The 19,032-nt window shown below is 40.4% G+C and overlaps 1 protein-coding gene across 1 annotated transcript in view; it reads left to right on the top strand.

The window, feature by feature from the left end:
* The window catches only part of SHISA5 (shisa family member 5), a 32,248-nt gene that overhangs the window by 7,737 nt on the left and 5,479 nt on the right, over positions 1-19,032 (top strand). The window contains exons 3-5 of the mRNA XM_089523803.1: positions 200-283; positions 15,532-15,647; positions 17,809-18,027. Of these exons, the coding sequence (XP_089379929.1) occupies positions 200-283; positions 15,532-15,647; positions 17,809-18,027 (419 nt within the window). The remainder of the gene's footprint in view (positions 1-199; positions 284-15,531; positions 15,648-17,808; positions 18,028-19,032) is intronic.

The following is a 19,032-nucleotide window of genomic DNA, read 5'->3' as shown; positions in this document are numbered from 1 at the left end:
TGCCTATTTTCGAACCTGATTGAATGGCCTTCTCTGTGTTCCAGAGTAGAGGAATGCTAAGCTGTTTGGGACATATGAGAAGGCTTTCTCTGTTGCTTATATTGTTTTAGATGCTGGGAGTAGAATTGCTGGATGTGCCATGCTTGCTTAAAAGTCTTTTTTTAAAAAAAAAGGTTTATATTTGTTTTTCTTACAACAGGACATCGCCACCTGTCATGGGAGTAGCGATGAAATTTAAATCAGAATTGGATGACTGGCATCCAATGATTTCTCATGGACCCAGGTAAATAAACAGTTTGTACAAATACTATGTACACACAGTGTGTACGACACATGCCACCTGTTAGTGAAAATCCTTTGATTTTTACCATATGATTTTTACATCGCTCTCTGATGTATGTGAAAAGTAGGGTTCAGAAAGTGCAGATAAGAGTGTCTTAGTGGTACTAACTGCAACTGAGTATGCCTACAATCAAATGTTCTCTTTAAAATCATAAGAATATCTTATTGGAATAAACTGAAGATCATGAGCTTTCAGAACAGTAGCCGGCATTCCTGTGATTTAGCATGCAGGATTTCAGTCAATTGAAATTTGTCCACAAGACCACAGACATTTCTAATGTGACATCACACTGCTTTATTTCTACAATGCAGATACAGTGTAAGAAGGGTCCTGGCATCCTACCCACCCGGGTGCTGCCTATGGCCTCCGACCCTGCCTGCCTGTTGGCGGACCTGCCTTGTTCTTCTTCTTGTTGCTGGATTGGTTTTTCTGAGTTCTTGTTTGTTCTTGGACTAGTTTTTTCTAAGGTGTTCTAGTTAACCCTTAGCTGATGTTACTAAAGTTCAGTTCCTTGATTATCTTACTAGTCGCTTGACTTGTTATTGACTGAGGCTCAGGGGGGCTAGCTCCTCCCTATATAGGGGCCGGTCTTTTGTTTATTGTCCCTGCCTACAGGAGCAAATAGGAGGAGCTAAACCCAGATTACAGGATGCCAAGACCCTTCTCTGCAGGAAATGAACGTGTCACGGTAAGTACCCAACGTTCCTGATTCTGCTTAGGCCAGACCCCAGAGGTAAGCAGGAGTTTGAACTGTGGTCTCCTAGTCTAGCACTCAAACCACTATACCACACTGGGTCATGTTGAAAAACCCTGATCCCTATCTTTAAAAAATGGTAATCAAAAATTGTACTGATTATCTCCGCTGTCGCGGTTAGCTTTGTTGTCACTTTGATGACAACTACATTAGCTACTTTTACTCCTTGTTGCAGTCCTATGTATCAGTGGGGATCCCGCACCGGCTATCACTTGGTGTGGGAGGGGTGGGACTACTGGGGGCGGGACATCTCATACTGGGGAAACAGCTGCACAGGCCGGGGAAATGGCTGCCTGCTGCCTTCCTGGGCTGGAAACCCCCAAGGCCTGAGCAGCACTCACACACAGGAGCACCTGTGGGGGGCCAACTGGGTGTCATCCCTCTGCTGGGGTGTCACCTGGTGCAATCTGCACCCTTGCACACACACACACCCCGGTGACGCCACTGCTATGTATACTTTCCTGGGATTAAGTCCCACCGATCACTGCAAGACCTACCCACCAAGGAATGAAATAAAATTTAGAGACACAGGCCTGGTACATACAGGCAGGGAAACACTATCCCTCTTTCCTGTGGATTGTTGTGCAGCAACTAAACCGTGTGACAACAATACACCAGCAGGAAGAAGTTGCCTAGAGCAGCTTCTTCCTTAGGCCGTCACAAGGGCTGCAACACAGCCCTATGACGGCCCTTCCTGGCACTGACGTTTGGGCGCTCATATGCCCATACATCATGGATAGGCCCCCCGTGTGGTCCATGCCAATCAATAATGGTGCCACCTGCTTGTACTAGGGTTTTGGGCCCATGATGGTGCTTCCCGCCCATTTGTACTGGGCCACAGGGGAGACCACTGTACTTATTTTCTGTGGAAAGAGACTTTCTTTGTTTTCGGTTTGACTGTATCCAAACATGCCTGAGCTATGGATGAATACTTTTCTTGGGTTTGCAACTATTCTGTATAAAGGCTTTATAAACCCAAGCAAAGATGTTCAGTTGGAATTACATCTGAGTAGACTGCACTGTGCAGAAAATTACATGATCCTTCTGGTAGGTCTCCATATGACCCAATGCCATGTTCCTCTGCTTTTTCAGATTTTCATAAAGAATCCCACTTGTCTCCCCCTCTTGGCTGTCCATTTTTTGTTCAACTGATGTAGCAAGTTCTTGGAGTAAATGCGATGAGGGGTACTCTATGTGCTATACAATGTGTTTGTTCATAACAATGTATCAATTCACAGCCTTTGATTTGTTGTTTTTGTAATGTTTTATGGCTGTTTCTCTTGTTATAATGAAATTATTTGATAAAAATAATTAAAAAAGAGATAGAGAGAGCGCGCGCTTCAGCATGATGACAGGTGGAGTGACTGAGATCTGGCTCCTCACTTCCTGGTTGTTATGGTTTGGGGAGACAGAGCACTCCTTTGCCTCCTTTTGTAGCTGGAGTTGCAGAGAGATTGAAATATTGTTTTTCTCTTTCTGGCTATTTTGCAGACATAGCCCCAAGGGGTGGGGGACAATTTAGATCTTGCTCTTCTCACAGGTCCAAAACACACTGCAAAAATAATCCAGTTTGAGACCTCTTTTTTCCCTGGTTCAGTGCTAGGGAATCCTGGGAAATGTGGTTTATTGTGGCCCCAGAGCTCTCTGACAGAGAAAGCTAAATGTCTCACAAAACTATGGTTCCCAGAATTCCATAGCATTGAGCTACGGCAGTTAAAGTGGTCTCAAACTGGATTATTTTTGTTTGGACCAAAGTCTGCTAAAGTTGGAGGGTATGGGACTCTTCCATGTGATCTGTTTATAGCTGCCCCACAATATTTTGTGGCAGTGGTGTTTAGTCATATGGCTATATTTGGAATTGTTCTATTTTAATTTAGGGTATAAATTGGGAGGGGAGCTAAAGCTCTTGAATAGTTTAAGATGGTTCTATATTTTGGTTCTTTGCCTATTGCCCTTCACTGTGCTTCTTCAGTGGCCTGTGCCTTTAAGAAGGCTTTTTCAGTGTTGAAAGAGGTGTGACTAAGGAGGCTTTCAGGGTTTTCCTATTGATGTCACCACAAAGCAAAGAGCACATAGAGACCCTTGAGCACACCCCTCCGAAATGCTGTTAGTTTCGTTTCTTAGTGGAAAAGAATAAAAAAACGAGGTTTTTAGAGGGACAAGAGTCTGGCTTAAAAGCTTTTGCTGGGAACAAAAATGGGGTAAGCTTTCCTTGTCTTGCTTGCTGGCATCTTTGCTCTCATTATAAACTGTGAGGCTGGGGGATCTAGTATCTAGCTTTAGATTATATAATGGCAGAATATTGCAGTATATATGTATTTACTAGCTTGTTGTTTTTATACAAAGCTCAGCCAAATACTTATATAAAAGTAAATTATGCCCTTCAACATACATTATAGCTTTTTAAACAGAGGCACTATTGAATCTTTATAATGTTTAATCTACTTCACTGGACATGTCAGGCAAACATACTAACTAAACAGAACAAAAACAATGAATTCACTGCTTAGTAACTAATCGCTCTCAATCCATCTGAAATTAATTGTTTTTGATGCCTTTTGTTGAAACCAATTTCACTGAAATACTGCAGTTCCAAGGCTGGAAAAGAGGAGACTTTTATAATCTTCAAATTGATAGTTGTTGTTGAAGTAACTTTATTACAGATTATAATGTTCCTGTTGCATTCGAGTCTTGCTTACTTTAGACTGAAATTTGCAAAGTGGAAAATTGCTTCGTTGAAATAAATGGTTTTAAATAGGAATATTTGTATCAGATGTGTTATATTTCTTGTTTAATGCTTATCCACAATAAAACAGATCACGACATATGCACAACACATTCCTAAATTAATAACTGTGGTAGAAACAGATGTTGGTGATGATGAGTGTTAGCACTTCATAGAGGTTCTGTGTCCTTGCCTTGCTAGTTTTAATGAAAAATAGGCAACACGTTTAGTAGCAACAGTTTTTTAGTTATATTTTAGCAAGTGTTGTTTTAGGTTCTGTTGATACCACAAACACAGCCAGAACAAACAAAAAGGCAAACTGAAGGAAAGCAAATAGGCAGGTAGGAAGAGGACAGAGAACATCCATCGAGTTTACTCATTTTCATTTTATGTACACAATACTTTTACATTCAGTCCCTCTTGATGTGTTTAGATATCTTTAGAAATTGGAGTAGGAGAGCATATTTTCTCAGATAATAATCAAGGAATAGTCATGGAAAATATGTTTGCATTTAACCAAAGGATTGTTATTTTTACCAAGTTATCTAATATGTGATTTGCGAGAATGTAGTTTGGAATAGGCCAGAGGAATATGTAACCCTTCTGATGTTGTTGGACTCCGACTCCTATCATCTCTCATCGTTGACTAAGCTAGCTAGCTCAAGCGGTAGTTACAGTCCAGCAACATGTGGAAGACCCTCATCTCTGCTGTGTAGGTTGGTGTCAACATGTGGGGTGTATAACTAAATCATGCCTAGCAAGGATAGTGTCCTTGGCCATTGATGGACTTGTTTTGTAATATTAACATTTATGGCAGCCAATGAGTGCAACTAATCCATTTCTGCTGCCTTAGAATAAAGTTCCACATGACACAGGTATATCCTATGAGTACTATTTTGACATAGAATTATAGATTTATTTTCAGATCTAAAACCATGTTCATACCAACAGTAAACCTCTGTCCAGAACTGATAAACAACAGAACAGTCTCTCCTTATGTGTTTAGGTATCATTTCTAACATTGTACAGAAGCTAGAATAGGAGAGCAAATTTTTCTAAAATAATAATCAAGGAGCAGGGGTGGAAAACACATTTGTGTTAACCAAAGGATTATTATTTTTACAAAGGCGCGTTTCAGAGCGCCCAAGAAGGGTGCTCTGCCGCCGCCGCCAGTTGCTATGTCTGGGAACTGCAGCGGCCAAACCGCGCAGCTCCTGGGCGCAGCAAGAAAGAAGCGCCGAAATGGCGCTTCTTTCTGGGCCCCGGAAATGGCGCCACAAGGTGCTAGTCGCGCACTCGCGGCATCACTTCTGCCGCACGACGTCTGGACGCTATGCGTCCGTGACGTCAAAATGGCGCCCCCCGTGTGGATGGGTGCCGCCATTTTGTACGGACTCGGCCCATACTAGGGTTGAAGGGCGTCCGGAAGGGACGCCCCTTCTCAACCCTAACACGCCCCTTTCTAACCCTAGTACGCCCCTTCGGCACGTCTGTAACGCACCAAAGTTATCTAATTTGTGGCCTGGGGGACTGTTATCAAAAGTGTACACATCATACAACATTCCCTGTCATTGAGAGGAAACGACAAGCATCGTATTGCTCCAATTTATATCCAATTAAATGTGCATAACTAAAATGGTTTAGAATAATTTTTTTTTATTCAATGGGAAAGTGCATACAAATTCATATATTAAGAAAGTAGGTAACAAAGTACAATATGTATGTTAGGAAAATGTCTTCCATAATATGCAGACATTTCTGTGCAGAAAAAAAAGTCTTGCAACTAGCTTAGAAACTGATAGGAAGTAACTGAAGGTGGGCTTTGAGAAATGCAGTAAAATCAAGGATATTGTCACATCTCTGTTAATGAGACCAAATGGTGACTGTAAAACTACCGTATCTATGCAAGTAATAAAATAATGGCAGCTTTTGATGGACAAAAGCATTTTGCATTTGGGAAACAACATGAGGAAGGATGCCTAAATCTTTCCTGCACAGTGTCAACTTGTTCCTTGCAACTTCTCTACCCTCAACTATTTTTTCCATAAAAGCATCCAGGAATTACTTCACAAACTGAGGCCATCAATCTTGCAGGAAGTACTGTAGATTTGAAGGGATTACAATCAGAAAGCACTTCCCTGTTTCAGCTTACCTTCGCATGCAGATATTTTGCAGAGGGGAAGCACTTGCAAGCTAAAGTTGTGTGCAGTTGCACTGAAGTACAGTGCGCCCGCGCCATACGCGGGCGCGCCATACGCGGCCTTGAGCATACGCGCTCAAGCCGCGGCGCGTGGGGCGGAAGGAGCGGCGCGTCCCATTCAATTGAATGGGCGTGCGCGCCCGTTGCGCCCCGCGCGCACCTGCGCCGCCACACATGAGCCCCATTGTTTCCAATGGGGCTCGAGCATAGGCAGAATTTGCCTTACGCGGGGGATCTGGAACGCACTGTACTGTAATATGTAATATGTAGAATTTGCAAAACACTCAGGGTACAACCCAGCCTCTAGACACTGCATTGTGATGGCAGTCTAGGGACACCAGTGTAGATGAAGAGATCAAAGAGTGGGATGGTATCTGTGGTATTCTTAGTACCCAGTTGCTTTATCCAAATCTAGCATACTCATTCAGCTCCACCACTGCTGGCTGGTCACACAGGTGAATAGCACCAAAGCAGGCCACAAAAGTGGAACCCTGGCAGGGCCTCTTGAAGGAGTGTTGTACCCAGGCCAGCCCCTGTACACATAGATGATACGTCTGCAGGGAAGTGAACAGGAAGAACCTAAGCCATTGATGGGTGGCAAGGGGGAAGGCCATAAGTTGTGCCAAAATCTTGTTCAACAAACTAGATCTCAGGTCCTGAAGGGAACATTGTCTCTGGGCCAGTAAGATCACTTGTATGGAGATCCTCCTGGATCCTGTGAACTGTAAAGCAATATAAGGATCCTGTGCGGGTTGAGTGAGACACATGGGTTGAAACATGTGGAAGCGCACACAAGCAGTCTGTTGCAGAGCTTCCTCATGCCATGTGACTGGAAATGCCTTCCCTCAATAGCTGCTGCCAATGCTGATTTGTTGTTGTTAATTAATGTCTAATTAACAATTTGTAAGCCGTTCTGATAGCCTTTTGGCTGAAGAGGGGGGTATAAGTAAATTATTATCATTATTATTATTATTATTATTATTATTATTATTATTATTATTTAGCTGCTTTTGAGTCTGTCTTCATGGCAATGCTGTGAATTACACATCTTCAAGCCCCCCCCCCCCCATCTCTCAGCTCAGTTCCTATAGGCTCTGGTGCATGGTCTCCCTGCTTGAGTCTGTCCATCTGGTGTGCGGTCTTCCTCTCTTTCAACTGCTCTCTACCAGTATTCCCCAGCATCATTGTCTTTTCTAATGAGTGGTGTTTTCTTGTGATGTGGCTGAAGTATGACAGCCTCAGTTTAGTCATCTTGGTTTCCAGGGAGCATTCAGGCTTGATTTGTTCTAGGATCCAACTGTTTGTCTTTTTGGCTGCCCGTGGTATCCTCGGCACTCTTCTCCAGCACCACATCTCAAATGAATTAATTTTCTTCCTATCTGCTTTCTTCACTGTCCAGCTCTCACATCTGTACATGGGTGCATTCACTATCCAGCTCTCACATATGTACATGGGTGCATTCACTATCCAGCTCTCACATATGTACATGGGTGTATCCAATGGCTTAGACAGTTCTAAGATATATAGCTGGACATTATCTTTACACTTTAGGATTTTGTCTAACTCTGATATTGCTACAGTACAAATACGATTATGAGTATCTCAATTGGGCTTGTAAGCAAATATGTCTAGGTGTACAGCCAAATGTATTCATGGCTACTGTCTTATGTACAAAGTCCTAAGTGCAAATGACTTTGCTTATTTAAGTGAGGCAGTGTTAAAAGCCTGAATACAAATGAGTTAAATGCATTTATTTGGAAGATATTCTGATGACTTTGTGAATAGAGTACAGGTACACCTAAGTTAGAAAAGATGATGTGTTTCTGTGCATGACATATTTAACAGAATAATAATAATAATAATTATTATTATTATTATTTATATGCCACCCAATCACTGGGAATCCGGGCGGCTTACAACAGAGGGGATATTAGATGGTTCCCTGCCCTCAGGCTTACAATCGAAAAAGACACAACACAAAAGGAGAAGGAATGGTGGGAGTGGAGGAGATCAGGTCCAGCATTCTTCTCTCCCTCTGAGGTCTGGACCAAGGCAGATGGACTGGAGGGAGGGCTCTTCTTCTTCAGGCTAGCCCTGGTGGAGCTGGGCCTGTCTGGTCAAACTCTGGTACCAGAAGCAGAAACAACATGGAAAGAATAGGGATAGGTTCCTACACCACAAAAAAGAAGGACAGCAGACTTTTGATTCAAAACTAATGCATTCACATGAGAAATGAAAAGCCAGATCAGGTAATCTTATAGAGCATCCAGGGATGATATTCCCCCTTTTACCAGCCTCCACTTTTCTAATAGTTTTCATTTTTGGTGACCAAAGTTACAGATTTATGCTTCTTTTTTAAAAAAAATTATTGAGAGGGCTACTGAAGTTTATCTCCTGTGACCTTGTCTCTCATCTTTGCTGTCCACACATACTCAGTAAGGGATTCCAAAGTCAGCTGCTGTTTGCTTTGCCTGTTATAAGGACACACAAAATGGTGTGGTAGTTTGAGCATTGGACTATGACCCTGGAGACCAGGGTTTGATTCCCCACTTGAACATAAAAACCCACTTGGTGACATTGAGCAAGTCACACTCTCTCAGTCTCAGAGGAAGGCAATGGCAAGCTTCCTCTGAACTAAGCCAAGAAAGCCCTATTATAGGTTCTCCTTAGAGTCACCATAAGTCAAAAATGACTTGGAGGCACACAACATCAAGGACACAGATATGGCTACAGTTGGATCAGCTAGAATAGAATCCTGCTCTTTCCATGCTCAAATTTATTGTATTGTTTACTACAGACATGCTTTTGCAACCCAACACCAAAAGTCTGCTTCTCCAGTCCTCCTTTATATGGACATGCTTCCAAAAACAAAGTTCCAGTTAGACAGAAACAAGAAAGAAAAGGATCTGGTTATTTTTGTCACATTTAGGAGACCCTAAGGTGTTGGCAAGTTTCTTCAGTGGAGTTTGCCATTGCATTAGCAGGTATAAAAAGACCTTGTAAAAATTCTCTTTCTTTATTTGTTAACTGAGGTATGCTATAGCATAAAAACTGGATAAAGTAAAGATGGCTAGTTTTATTTTTAGACTATCAGTTGACCTTATGGCTAAACAATGAAGCAGACTAAATTATTTAGAAACCTTTGTTTTGTTTTGATCACCAATTTAAGCTTGCAGCACAATTTATTCCCATACACTTATTCTTGGCCTGACCTACCTCACAGGGTTGTTGTGAAAATAAAGTGGGGGGCAGGATAGATCTAATTGGAGAAAATGTGAGATATAAGTGTAATTATAAAAATAAACAAGCAGACAAATAAATACTGTTTGAATGTAGCTTCTGAATGTTCATGCAAATAGGTAGCAGCAGATGTTAGTACTAATGCTACCACCACTTATTCACATAAACAAGTAAAATACATGATAATGATGATCATTAAGAAGGGGAAGATTGTTCCAGATCAAGATGGGTAATATTTCATCTTTTTATTTATTTATTTATTTATTTTAGCCGATATCTTCCCTGCCTCATACGATTAACTGATGTTGTTGTTTTATTTGTGTCCTGGTCTTTTCCCAGAACTGGGACTCAGAGCGGTTTCATAATATTAAAAGCAATACAATATATGCTGGTTGGGTTCCTGGCTTTCAGATCCAAAATGTTCGGAGAGCCAAAAGCTCCCCCTCCAAGCTTGAATGGTTCCCTTATATTTTGTAGCAGGCACCATTCCTGAGGTGTTGGTTTCTGCCCTAGAAGGAAAAAAGAGTATATATTTCAAGACTGTGCCTGCCCACTGAATTTTTTTTAAGTACTTTAAATTCTTGTTTTTAAAATTACATTATTTGCCTCATTACTTCTTTGAGGTCTTTTTAATTATGGCTGGAATCCTTTGCAGACTTTCTGGGAGTAAACCTCATTGAAAGCTTTTTAAAAACTTTTAAAAAAAGATTCAGATGCACATAGAATCACCATTGAAATATAGTTAATAAATTAATATGGCTGATTATAGTATATAAGCTAAATTAAAGAAGAACCTTCTAAACTGTGTTTTAATTTAGTTATGCTAAAGAAAGATGCTTTGTTAAAAATCTAAGTGATCCTCAAGGCAGCTTGCAGTGTATTATAGAATTGCTTGCTGAGCTATTAGTTTGTCATTAGGCAATTAAGACAGGTGCTGATGTGACCTGATGTTAAGACCTTTTGTAGTTATCTGAGGTGTGGCTGCTACTGTCTGTAGGGGAAGTCTCTCTTCCCACAGGAAGCCTGCTGCCAGTCCTCCTTTTCATAACTCACAAACGGAAACGAGCAAGCATATTTGTACACAGTATATTTTGTTCTATAGAAGGAGCAGAGTTTGGGGAAAGTTTGCTGTTGTTGTTGTTGTTGTTGTTGTTGTTGTTGTTGTTGTATGTCTTCAAGTAATTTCTAACTTATGGCTATCCTAAGATGAAACTAACAGTGGGTTTTCCTTCCAGGATTTGATCAGAATGGATTTTCAGGATTTGCACTCTCTTCCCATGAGGCTGAGAGACTGTGATTTGCCCAAGGCCACCTAGTTGGTTTCCATGGTAGAGAGGGGATTTGAACCCTGGTCTCCTAGAGTTCTAGACCAACACTCAAACTACTACACCATGCTGACTCTGTATTATACTTTCTGTATAATAAATCCAACAAGCATTAACTAGCTTGTCTAATGGTCATGTTCCTAAAAGTAGGGAGGAGCTATAGTTTGAAAAATTCACTTCTCTAGCTCTAAAAATTGATACTAGCAAGCCCACCTCTGAAGGATTTTTGAGGGACTCTCTTAACTAGAAATGTCTAGTTACAAAGCCTTATCAAAATCTGTATGGTGTTGTTTGAGACTGATGTACAGTATTAGTCACTTATTTTTCTCCAACCTGAGTATTGGTCATGATGGCTGGAAATATGAGCATATAATGGCTCAGAGTAAGGGCTACTACCAGGAAAGATTATAAAATTATAACAGCAGATCATTAAACAGTCAGTTTGTAATCACTTAGAAAGGAATGCCATGGTTAGTAAAAGTCAGCACGGGTTTCTCAAAAACGAGTCATACCAGAATAATCTTACCTTTTTTATATATAAAGTCACAAACTTGGAAAATGTAGGGAATACTGTGGATATAGCATATCTTGATTTCAATAAAGCCTCCAACAAGGTCCCCCCCGATATTCTTGCAAACAAGCTAGTAAAATTTGGGCTAGATAATGTTACTGTTAGGTAGACTTGTATTATGTTGACCAGCCATACCCCATGGTGGCTCCTCTTCATCCTGGAGAAAAGTGACTAGTGGGGTGCCACATGATTCTGTCCTTGGCCCAGTGCTATTCAACATCAATGAGTTGGATGATGTTATAGAGGACATGCTTATCAGTGCAGCTGAAACTAAATTGGGGGTGGGGGATAGCTAATAAGACAGAGGACAGGATCAGAATTCAAAATTGCCTTAACAGGTTAGAAACTTGAGCCAAAACTAACAAAATGAATTTCAACAGGGAGGAATGTAGGATACTACACTAGGCAGTAAAAATGAAAGACTCATTTATAGGATGGGTGACATCCAGCTTGACAACAGTATGTGTTTGTGTATTGCTCTTTACTTAGATATGGTGTTATTTAATTTCAATGGTATTGCAAGGGCTATCCTTTGTAATGTCAACCATGCCCCACTTTTAATGACATCACAAGATTTTGGGCCTGTAAACTCAGACCTGGGATAGTCCTGACCTGACAACACTGATAGGACAGTAAACATGAATGTGCATAGGCGTTACCTGCTGAAATACCATATGCAGCCAAATTTCTTGGTAAATTTTATAGGTCATTATTGGGATTAAAAACAAATTTGAGGAAATTAATTCTTCGTTTAATAAGAAATACAACAAAGGTTTGATTTACAACTACAGGAAAAATGGATCTTTCTTAATATGTCTTCTAGCTTGGTTAGACCAACCCTGAAGAAAAACCCTTTTAAGATAATTTACCACATAGATTAAATATGATACCCTCTTATTTGCCAGATTTATTCTGGAGATTTCCAACCTACAACCTAATTCCATCCCACAACCACATTTGATGAGACTAACAAATACATCAACAATCATGGAATGACACTAGTTCATAATGCAACAAGTACAGTCAGTGGACATAAAATTAATAATAGACTTATTAATAATAGCACCTATAAGGTTTATAGTTTTGCATTAGAACTCTTGTAGATCCACCATGAACTGAAGGATGATCCTTAAAAATAACATATGTCACTTTTGACTAAAAAGTCGGTTTGCTTTGCAAAATGTTGCTGTACAAAGTTCTACATTTTGAGCCTTCTGTTTTGTTGAATTTGGGAATGAAAGGTTTCATATCAAAAGCCAATCTTATGTTGTTTCTAAATATGGTATTAAAGTTTGTAGATATTTTATTGAAGGGAGAATTTAAATGAGACTTTTGGGGTTTAATGTTAGGGTAATGACATTAATTGTGAACAACATAAACTCAGGAAATAAAAAGCTATCTGAATTAGGTTGTAATAGTTTGCAGGGTTACCAGACATCCTACTTTCCCTGGACAAGTTCTACATTTTAGCCTTCTGTCCAGGAGTCCAGGAAGAATTGAAAAATGTCCTCTATTTTGAGGATGCTCCACCAACCCCTTCCACCGGCAGACCACCTGGGCTCTTTGCAGGCGGATGCACAGAGAGGCAGGATGGCCAGAGGATGAGAAGGGAAAGAAGGAGCAGTGGTGCCGCTGCTTCCCCCTCCTCCTCCTCCTGCTAGCACTGCTGATGTCTGGGAGAAGAGAACTGCACCATTGGAGCCAGAAAGGATGCAGGCAGGATAGCCTCTCTCTCTCTCTCTCTCTCTCGCACACGGACATGCACGCACACGCTTGCTGCCTGCCACAACCCCATATTATATCAACTGAGCTCTCTTGCTTCTACCTTGCTGTGTCTCCCCCTCCGCCCTCATAATTATGCATCAGTAGCTCCTTCTCCAGCATGATGTAGTGGTTTGATTGTTGGACTAGGACTTCTGGAGACCAGAGTTCGATTCCCAGATCGGACATGGAAACCCACTGGGTTATCTTGGGCAAGTCACACTCCCTCAATCTCAGGATGGCAGTGTTGAACCTGCCAAGAAAACCCCATAATAGGTTTACCTTAGGGTTGCCATAAATCAGAAACTACTTGAAGGCACACAACAACAACAAAGCTCCATCTGAGCATTGAACTCTGACTTGGGAGACCAGGTTACGAATCCTAGCTCAGCCATGGAACCCCCTAAGCAACCCGCCCTCAACCTCAGGGAAAGGCAAAAGCAAACCCCCTCTGAACAAATCTTGCCAAGAAAACATCATAGGTTTGCCATAAGAACACAACAACAAAACACTTTTTTTCACAGGGGGAAAGGAAAAACAAAACAGAATGGAGTCTCCGAGCAGCAGGAGGTGTTTTTTTGTGTGTGTGTGAATTTATATTTGTCAATTTTGTTCATTTATATTTTTATTAGCTTACTTGCAAATTAGCTTACTTGCTGTTCACCGCTATGATCTCTGGAATAACAGTATATAAATAAAATAAATTATTATTATTATTATTATTATTATTATTATTATTATTATTAGTGTTTTCAGTTTACATTTAATAATACCCTATATTTTCCTTCAACATCCTACGTTTTTGCGGTGCCTTGTCCTCCTTTGTAGATATGGCATCTGGTCACCCTGAATAGTTTGTGAGGTATCTTTGGAGTCGTACATCACTTCTTCATCAGGGATGGGTAGCTACCTGAGGTCTAGGGCCTGCATTCATAGAATCTCAGAGGACCAGCCCAACTCTACCCAATACCCTGTTTTAATTTGTTTGTTTAATTTTATATGATATCATTCCTAACAATCCCTCCCACAAGACACCTAGACATAAAACATACATTAGGGATGTTGAAAGTGTTTCCTTGCACCAGGAATGCTGATTTGAATGCCTTTGAAAGTCGTGTTATCTTTTTTTTCCTGCCCCATTTTTAAGGATTATTTTTTTACTTTAAAAGTTCATAAAACTCTTAAGTGCTCCCCAGTATCCTCTAGGGCAGGAGTAGGGAACTTCTTGGACAGCAAGGAGCCCCTTCCTACCTCTCTGCACCAACCCATCTAGGTCCAAAAACCCCTCTGTTTCTGACCAATATAAGGCTTAAAAATGAAGTGTGAGCAGATTGGGGTGTGGTGGGAATCTTTTGGGGTGTTTCTGTGTGATTTCCGGGGGAAGGTGCCACGAAATCACACACACATATTTTTTTTTAACTGGGCTTCATGTGTTTTGGGGTAGAAGACGCTGCAAAGAATCAAGGGTTGCCTTCACCCTGCAGGTTTTAACTTCCCTCATCCTTGCTCTAGGGCAGGTGTGGACAACTGCAAAGAGGGGTGGAAATCATCCCCATGTCAGACCACATCAAAATTTCTAGAGACTGTATAAAAACTTCAAACATAACTTTGAGGAGCAATTCCTCTTCCTATGTTGGGTAAAACTACTGCAAAACATAGAGGCTTTGTTTCCTTCACCCTCATGTACAGTACTTAAAAATCTGACTCTGAACCTTTAAAGTTGGCCAAAAATAGTCTGAAATTGAAACAGGAAGTGGGCAGTGTCATTCCTTCTTTCAATTTGAGGGTGTTCGTGTGTTTACATTTTGTAAAGGCATACGAGGTGTTGAGGGAGCTCTAGATTCTTCTTTGCCCCATTACTATAGCTGTTAAGAGATCTGCATCTGAATAATGCTTAGTACACTGCTAATACTAAATAATTATTGACTAGTAATGATATTTTGGCCCAGTCAAGTGACTATCCTATGTATAAAATAGCTACCAAACTGAAAGAGAACAGATATAAGGATTTGTCTTCAGAAATTCTTGGTACATACTCCTAGATTAGAGTTTGATGGTCAAAAAAGTGACATGACATAGGCAAATAAGAATCAAGGTCACACTGACTACATATGTACAGTGTACATGCCCGGATAGCCAAACTTTCTAACAGATAAGAGATGGAAATATTCCCATCCATCCATGTCTTTTTATGGGTGTACATTACTGTGTATTTTGTTCTGTTCTATATAGTTTTCTTTGTAAAATGTATTCATATGTAATCCCTTTTTGTGAACAAGCATCCCTGGATCATAACAGAAAGATTTTAACCTATTCAAATACCTTTTGAATCCAATTTAGTTCATATGGCCAACCTTTAAGAGAAGATCTGTGTTTGCCCAGTGAACAATATTCTTCATGCTTATGTATGTGTTTTTCTCTAAGGTATCAACTTGGGTAAAATAACAGTAGGCATTTTGTGTAGTTTATACATATTCTCAATCAAAATTTAAAATTACATGCCATTTTGTAGAAAACTGAATGGCAAGCAATGTTGTGTAGTAACATATTATTTTTGTATAATATTACAGCATTAGAAACTTAATTCTTAAATATGTCTTTCTCTCCTCCAGTATCACACCTATAGTAATTGGAGTTGCCATTATCATCCTGATTATAACCACTGTTGTTGTCTGCTTCACTTGTTCATGTTGCTGCCTGTATAAAGCATGCCGAAGGTCACCACAACGTAAGTATTATCTATAGTTGTGTTTTCCTTGTTGTAGTAGAACAGGGGTAGGAGTTATGAGGCCCTCTAGATGAGATGAGATGGGAAGCAGGACTATAAAGTGGTCGACACTAACTTGTCTGATTACTAAGATCTTTCACAGATGCCTTTGTGTAGAGGCCTGAGCCCTTCATGGTGAGATAGAATAGAGCATCTTCTGTTGTGAAGCTGCATCTCTGGAACTCTTTCCCTTGCTGCCATCTTAATTCTCTCTACAGTACCTAATAAAGACTTTTTAAGAGGGAGGACATTGTCTGGATCCCGCCACCCTCGCAACCTTATGTGCTGTAGACGTGAGAGAGGGCTTTCTCAGTGGCTGCTCCTAAGCTGTGGAACTCCTTCCTAAGGAAAAGCTCAAGTGGCCCCATCTCATTTCTTTTTCCACCAGGCAAATACATTTTCATTTAAACGGGCTTTCTGCTGGTTTGGACTTGGGGGGGGGGCTGTTTAAATGGAGTGTGCTGTTTTTTGGGTTTTTTTACTATGCTTTATATATTTGTGTATTATATATTGTTTTGGCTATATTTAAAAAAAATCTTCCATTGTAAGCTGCTTTGGATCCCATATTAGAAGGGGGGGGTATAATCAATCAATCAATCAATATTTATTGATTAACTCATAGGCCATCTCAAAATACCACAATACAAAATAGAAAAACAAGATAAAATTCTGTATAAAACTCTGTGAGTTATATAAGAGAACATGAGAGTAAAATATATAAAAGTAAGAATAAAAATATAATAAAGATGAGTTTAAAAGAACCCCACACCATTCAGAATATTGCATTCTTTTTCTATTGTATGTATGTATTGTTTAGTGAGTTCTATATTTGTAGAAGGCAATTTATAGATTACATTATCAGGGATTGATTAATATTTAAAATAGCTAGATTATAGAGGAAATGATGAAGCTTTAGAAATATTGATTTAAAGTAAAGATTAGATAAGCACCCATCTGACTTAACTGTAACTAGTGTTACATGCTTCATGCTTCTTAGTCGTTCTCAAAATGGAGGATATTTTGAAATTCCTCCTGGAGGACATCTGGTCACCCTGGGTGAAGCTGACTTGATGGCAGATCGTGATGACAACAAATATTTAAAACTTTTAAAGTTCCCATGCAATATGAAGAACTTGGCTAGAAATCAATAATAAATAAAGGCTTGCTGATAAGTGGTTTAGAGCACAAATCTCTCTGTAGATTCGGAAGAACAACCTGCTGCTCTAGGGCTGCATGCAGCTCTTAGATTAATTTCATGCGGCTCAATTTGAAAATTGCTCTGGAAAGGATCAGTTTGGAGTTTGTCAGGAATGATCTGTTACTCCTCTATCTAGGGAAATGTTTGAAAGAGGAAAAAAGAGTGGGATGGGGGCAAGGAATGCCTGGCTCTGGTTCCACCCACAACTGGCAAGCAACCCTTGACAACCCCCAGTGTAGACTGTTTCCAAAAGAAAGGGGGCTCATGCTTGGTAGAGGCAAAGTGCATTTATGCTTGAAGAGTTGTTTTTATGCCTCAAAAAGGATCTCCTCCCAATAATATTTTGGTTTACCTAAAGGTGAAAAAACAAAACAAAATTCTCATGCTCCTGAAAATCACTATTTTACGTTTCTTTTAAATGCTAAATTTAGAAAATTGACTTGGTGATGTCTTTAAAAGCTTTTACAGTCCAATACTCTACATGTCTATTGAGGAGAAAGTTCCCCTGAATTCAGAACAGGACAAACTGAGTCATCTTACTGAGATGCCTTATAGACTAAAACTCTGTTACTGCAAGTACCAGTGGCATTTTGGATTTGTTGCAGGTCTGGAAAATGTGGGTTATAAAGTTTCCAAATATTTGTGCAATGCACTTGAAGAAAATGAAAGGTGTAGTTGTAAGGCTGGAAGTCACATGTTTTTTCTTATGCATTGGTTAGCAGGGGAGCACCATCTGGAGAGGAGGGATAAGCTTTTTTGCTCAGGCGTGTAGAAATGGTTAGCAGAGTTTCCAAAACACAGTTTGCAGTGAAGTTTACAGAGCCTCAAGGGGGGAATATCTCATGAAAGTGAATTGTTTTGAGAGAGGGTTACCATTTCTTTATCTACTGATTGTCTCCCTGGCACTCTTGTGTTTTTTTATAGCTATTGTGACCACAACTACAGCCACTACTGTGGTGCAAGTGCCATACCCTCAGCAGCCTGGTATGCCTGCAGGTTACACAGCAGGTGTGTATCAAGGATATAGTCCTGTGCCTGTGCAACCACAGCCTGGAATGCCAGCAGCACCCTACCCAACTCAGTATCCTCCACCTTATCAGGCACAGCCTGCAGGACCACCACCATATCATGAAACAATGGCAGGTAAGAAGAAAAATGCTGAAGCCATTAATATATTTATTAGTCCTTTGGAAACTAAGGAAGGAAACCTTGATTCCTGTTATTCAAGCTTTTCTTTCTTGACACTCTGAGTCATCTTCTTCTCAGAAATATATTATAGAAAAATAAATATGTTGAAATTTGATGTCTTTAATTAGAGAGTTCCCATGGTAATTAACATACACAGCCTTTGTCTCTCAGCAAGATCTGTGATGTGTCATCAAAATCTCTGTTTCTAATATTCCTTGAACAGTTTCTTTCTTACCAGTGATATTCATTAAGACTTTTGTCCGGATTCAACAACTAAGTCAGTGTAATTGCTAATTAATTTAGAATCTTGTTACAGCTTATTGAAATACATAATGGTGGGGGGAGCCATGCACTGAAGATACTATCCTAAAGTTACTGAAGATACTAATGCACTGAAGATACTATCTTCAGTTACTGAAGAGTACCTCTTAATGAGTATGTCAGCATTTACTTCTGACTAAAGAACTAGTGCCGGGGCGGGACTTTGGCCCTCCGGGGGTGGAATTCCCCCACACACACACACACACACACCAGAGGCCAGGAAAGGTCTGGGAGGAGGAGGAACAAGCAAATGCACCTGTTCCACCTTCTCTCAGTCAGGTGCCAGGCCAAATGGCATCATGTGCCAACTGTGGTACACATGCCATAGGTTCACCATCACAGACATAGACTATTTAAGCCTCATTTTAATAATGGTTAGTCTGAATTAGTAGGCAAAAGGAAAAAATGTTGGCAGTATAAGCTTTTACTAGCATATTAATTTAACTGGAAGCAAGCAAAATATTCTGCTTGAAAAATAAATAACCCTTGGTATCCATGGAGGGATCTGTTCTGGACCTCCCCACAGATACTATAAAATGCAGGATCTTCAGTCCCATTGTTCCTAATGGTGGCACAATGTGCATGTTGCCAGGCCCCGAGCTCCACCGGCTGGGGAGGGAGGTCGGAGGGGTTCCATGG

The sequence above is a fragment of the Sceloporus occidentalis genome, unplaced genomic scaffold (assembly GCF_023333645.1).
Source record: "Sceloporus occidentalis isolate IW3139 unplaced genomic scaffold, rSceOcc1.0.p SCAF_1, whole genome shotgun sequence".
In the NCBI taxonomy this organism is placed as follows: domain Eukaryota; kingdom Metazoa; phylum Chordata; class Lepidosauria; order Squamata; family Phrynosomatidae; genus Sceloporus; species Sceloporus occidentalis.
The sequence above is the reverse complement of the archived record's forward strand: the minus strand, read 5'-3'. Positions and strand labels throughout refer to the sequence as shown.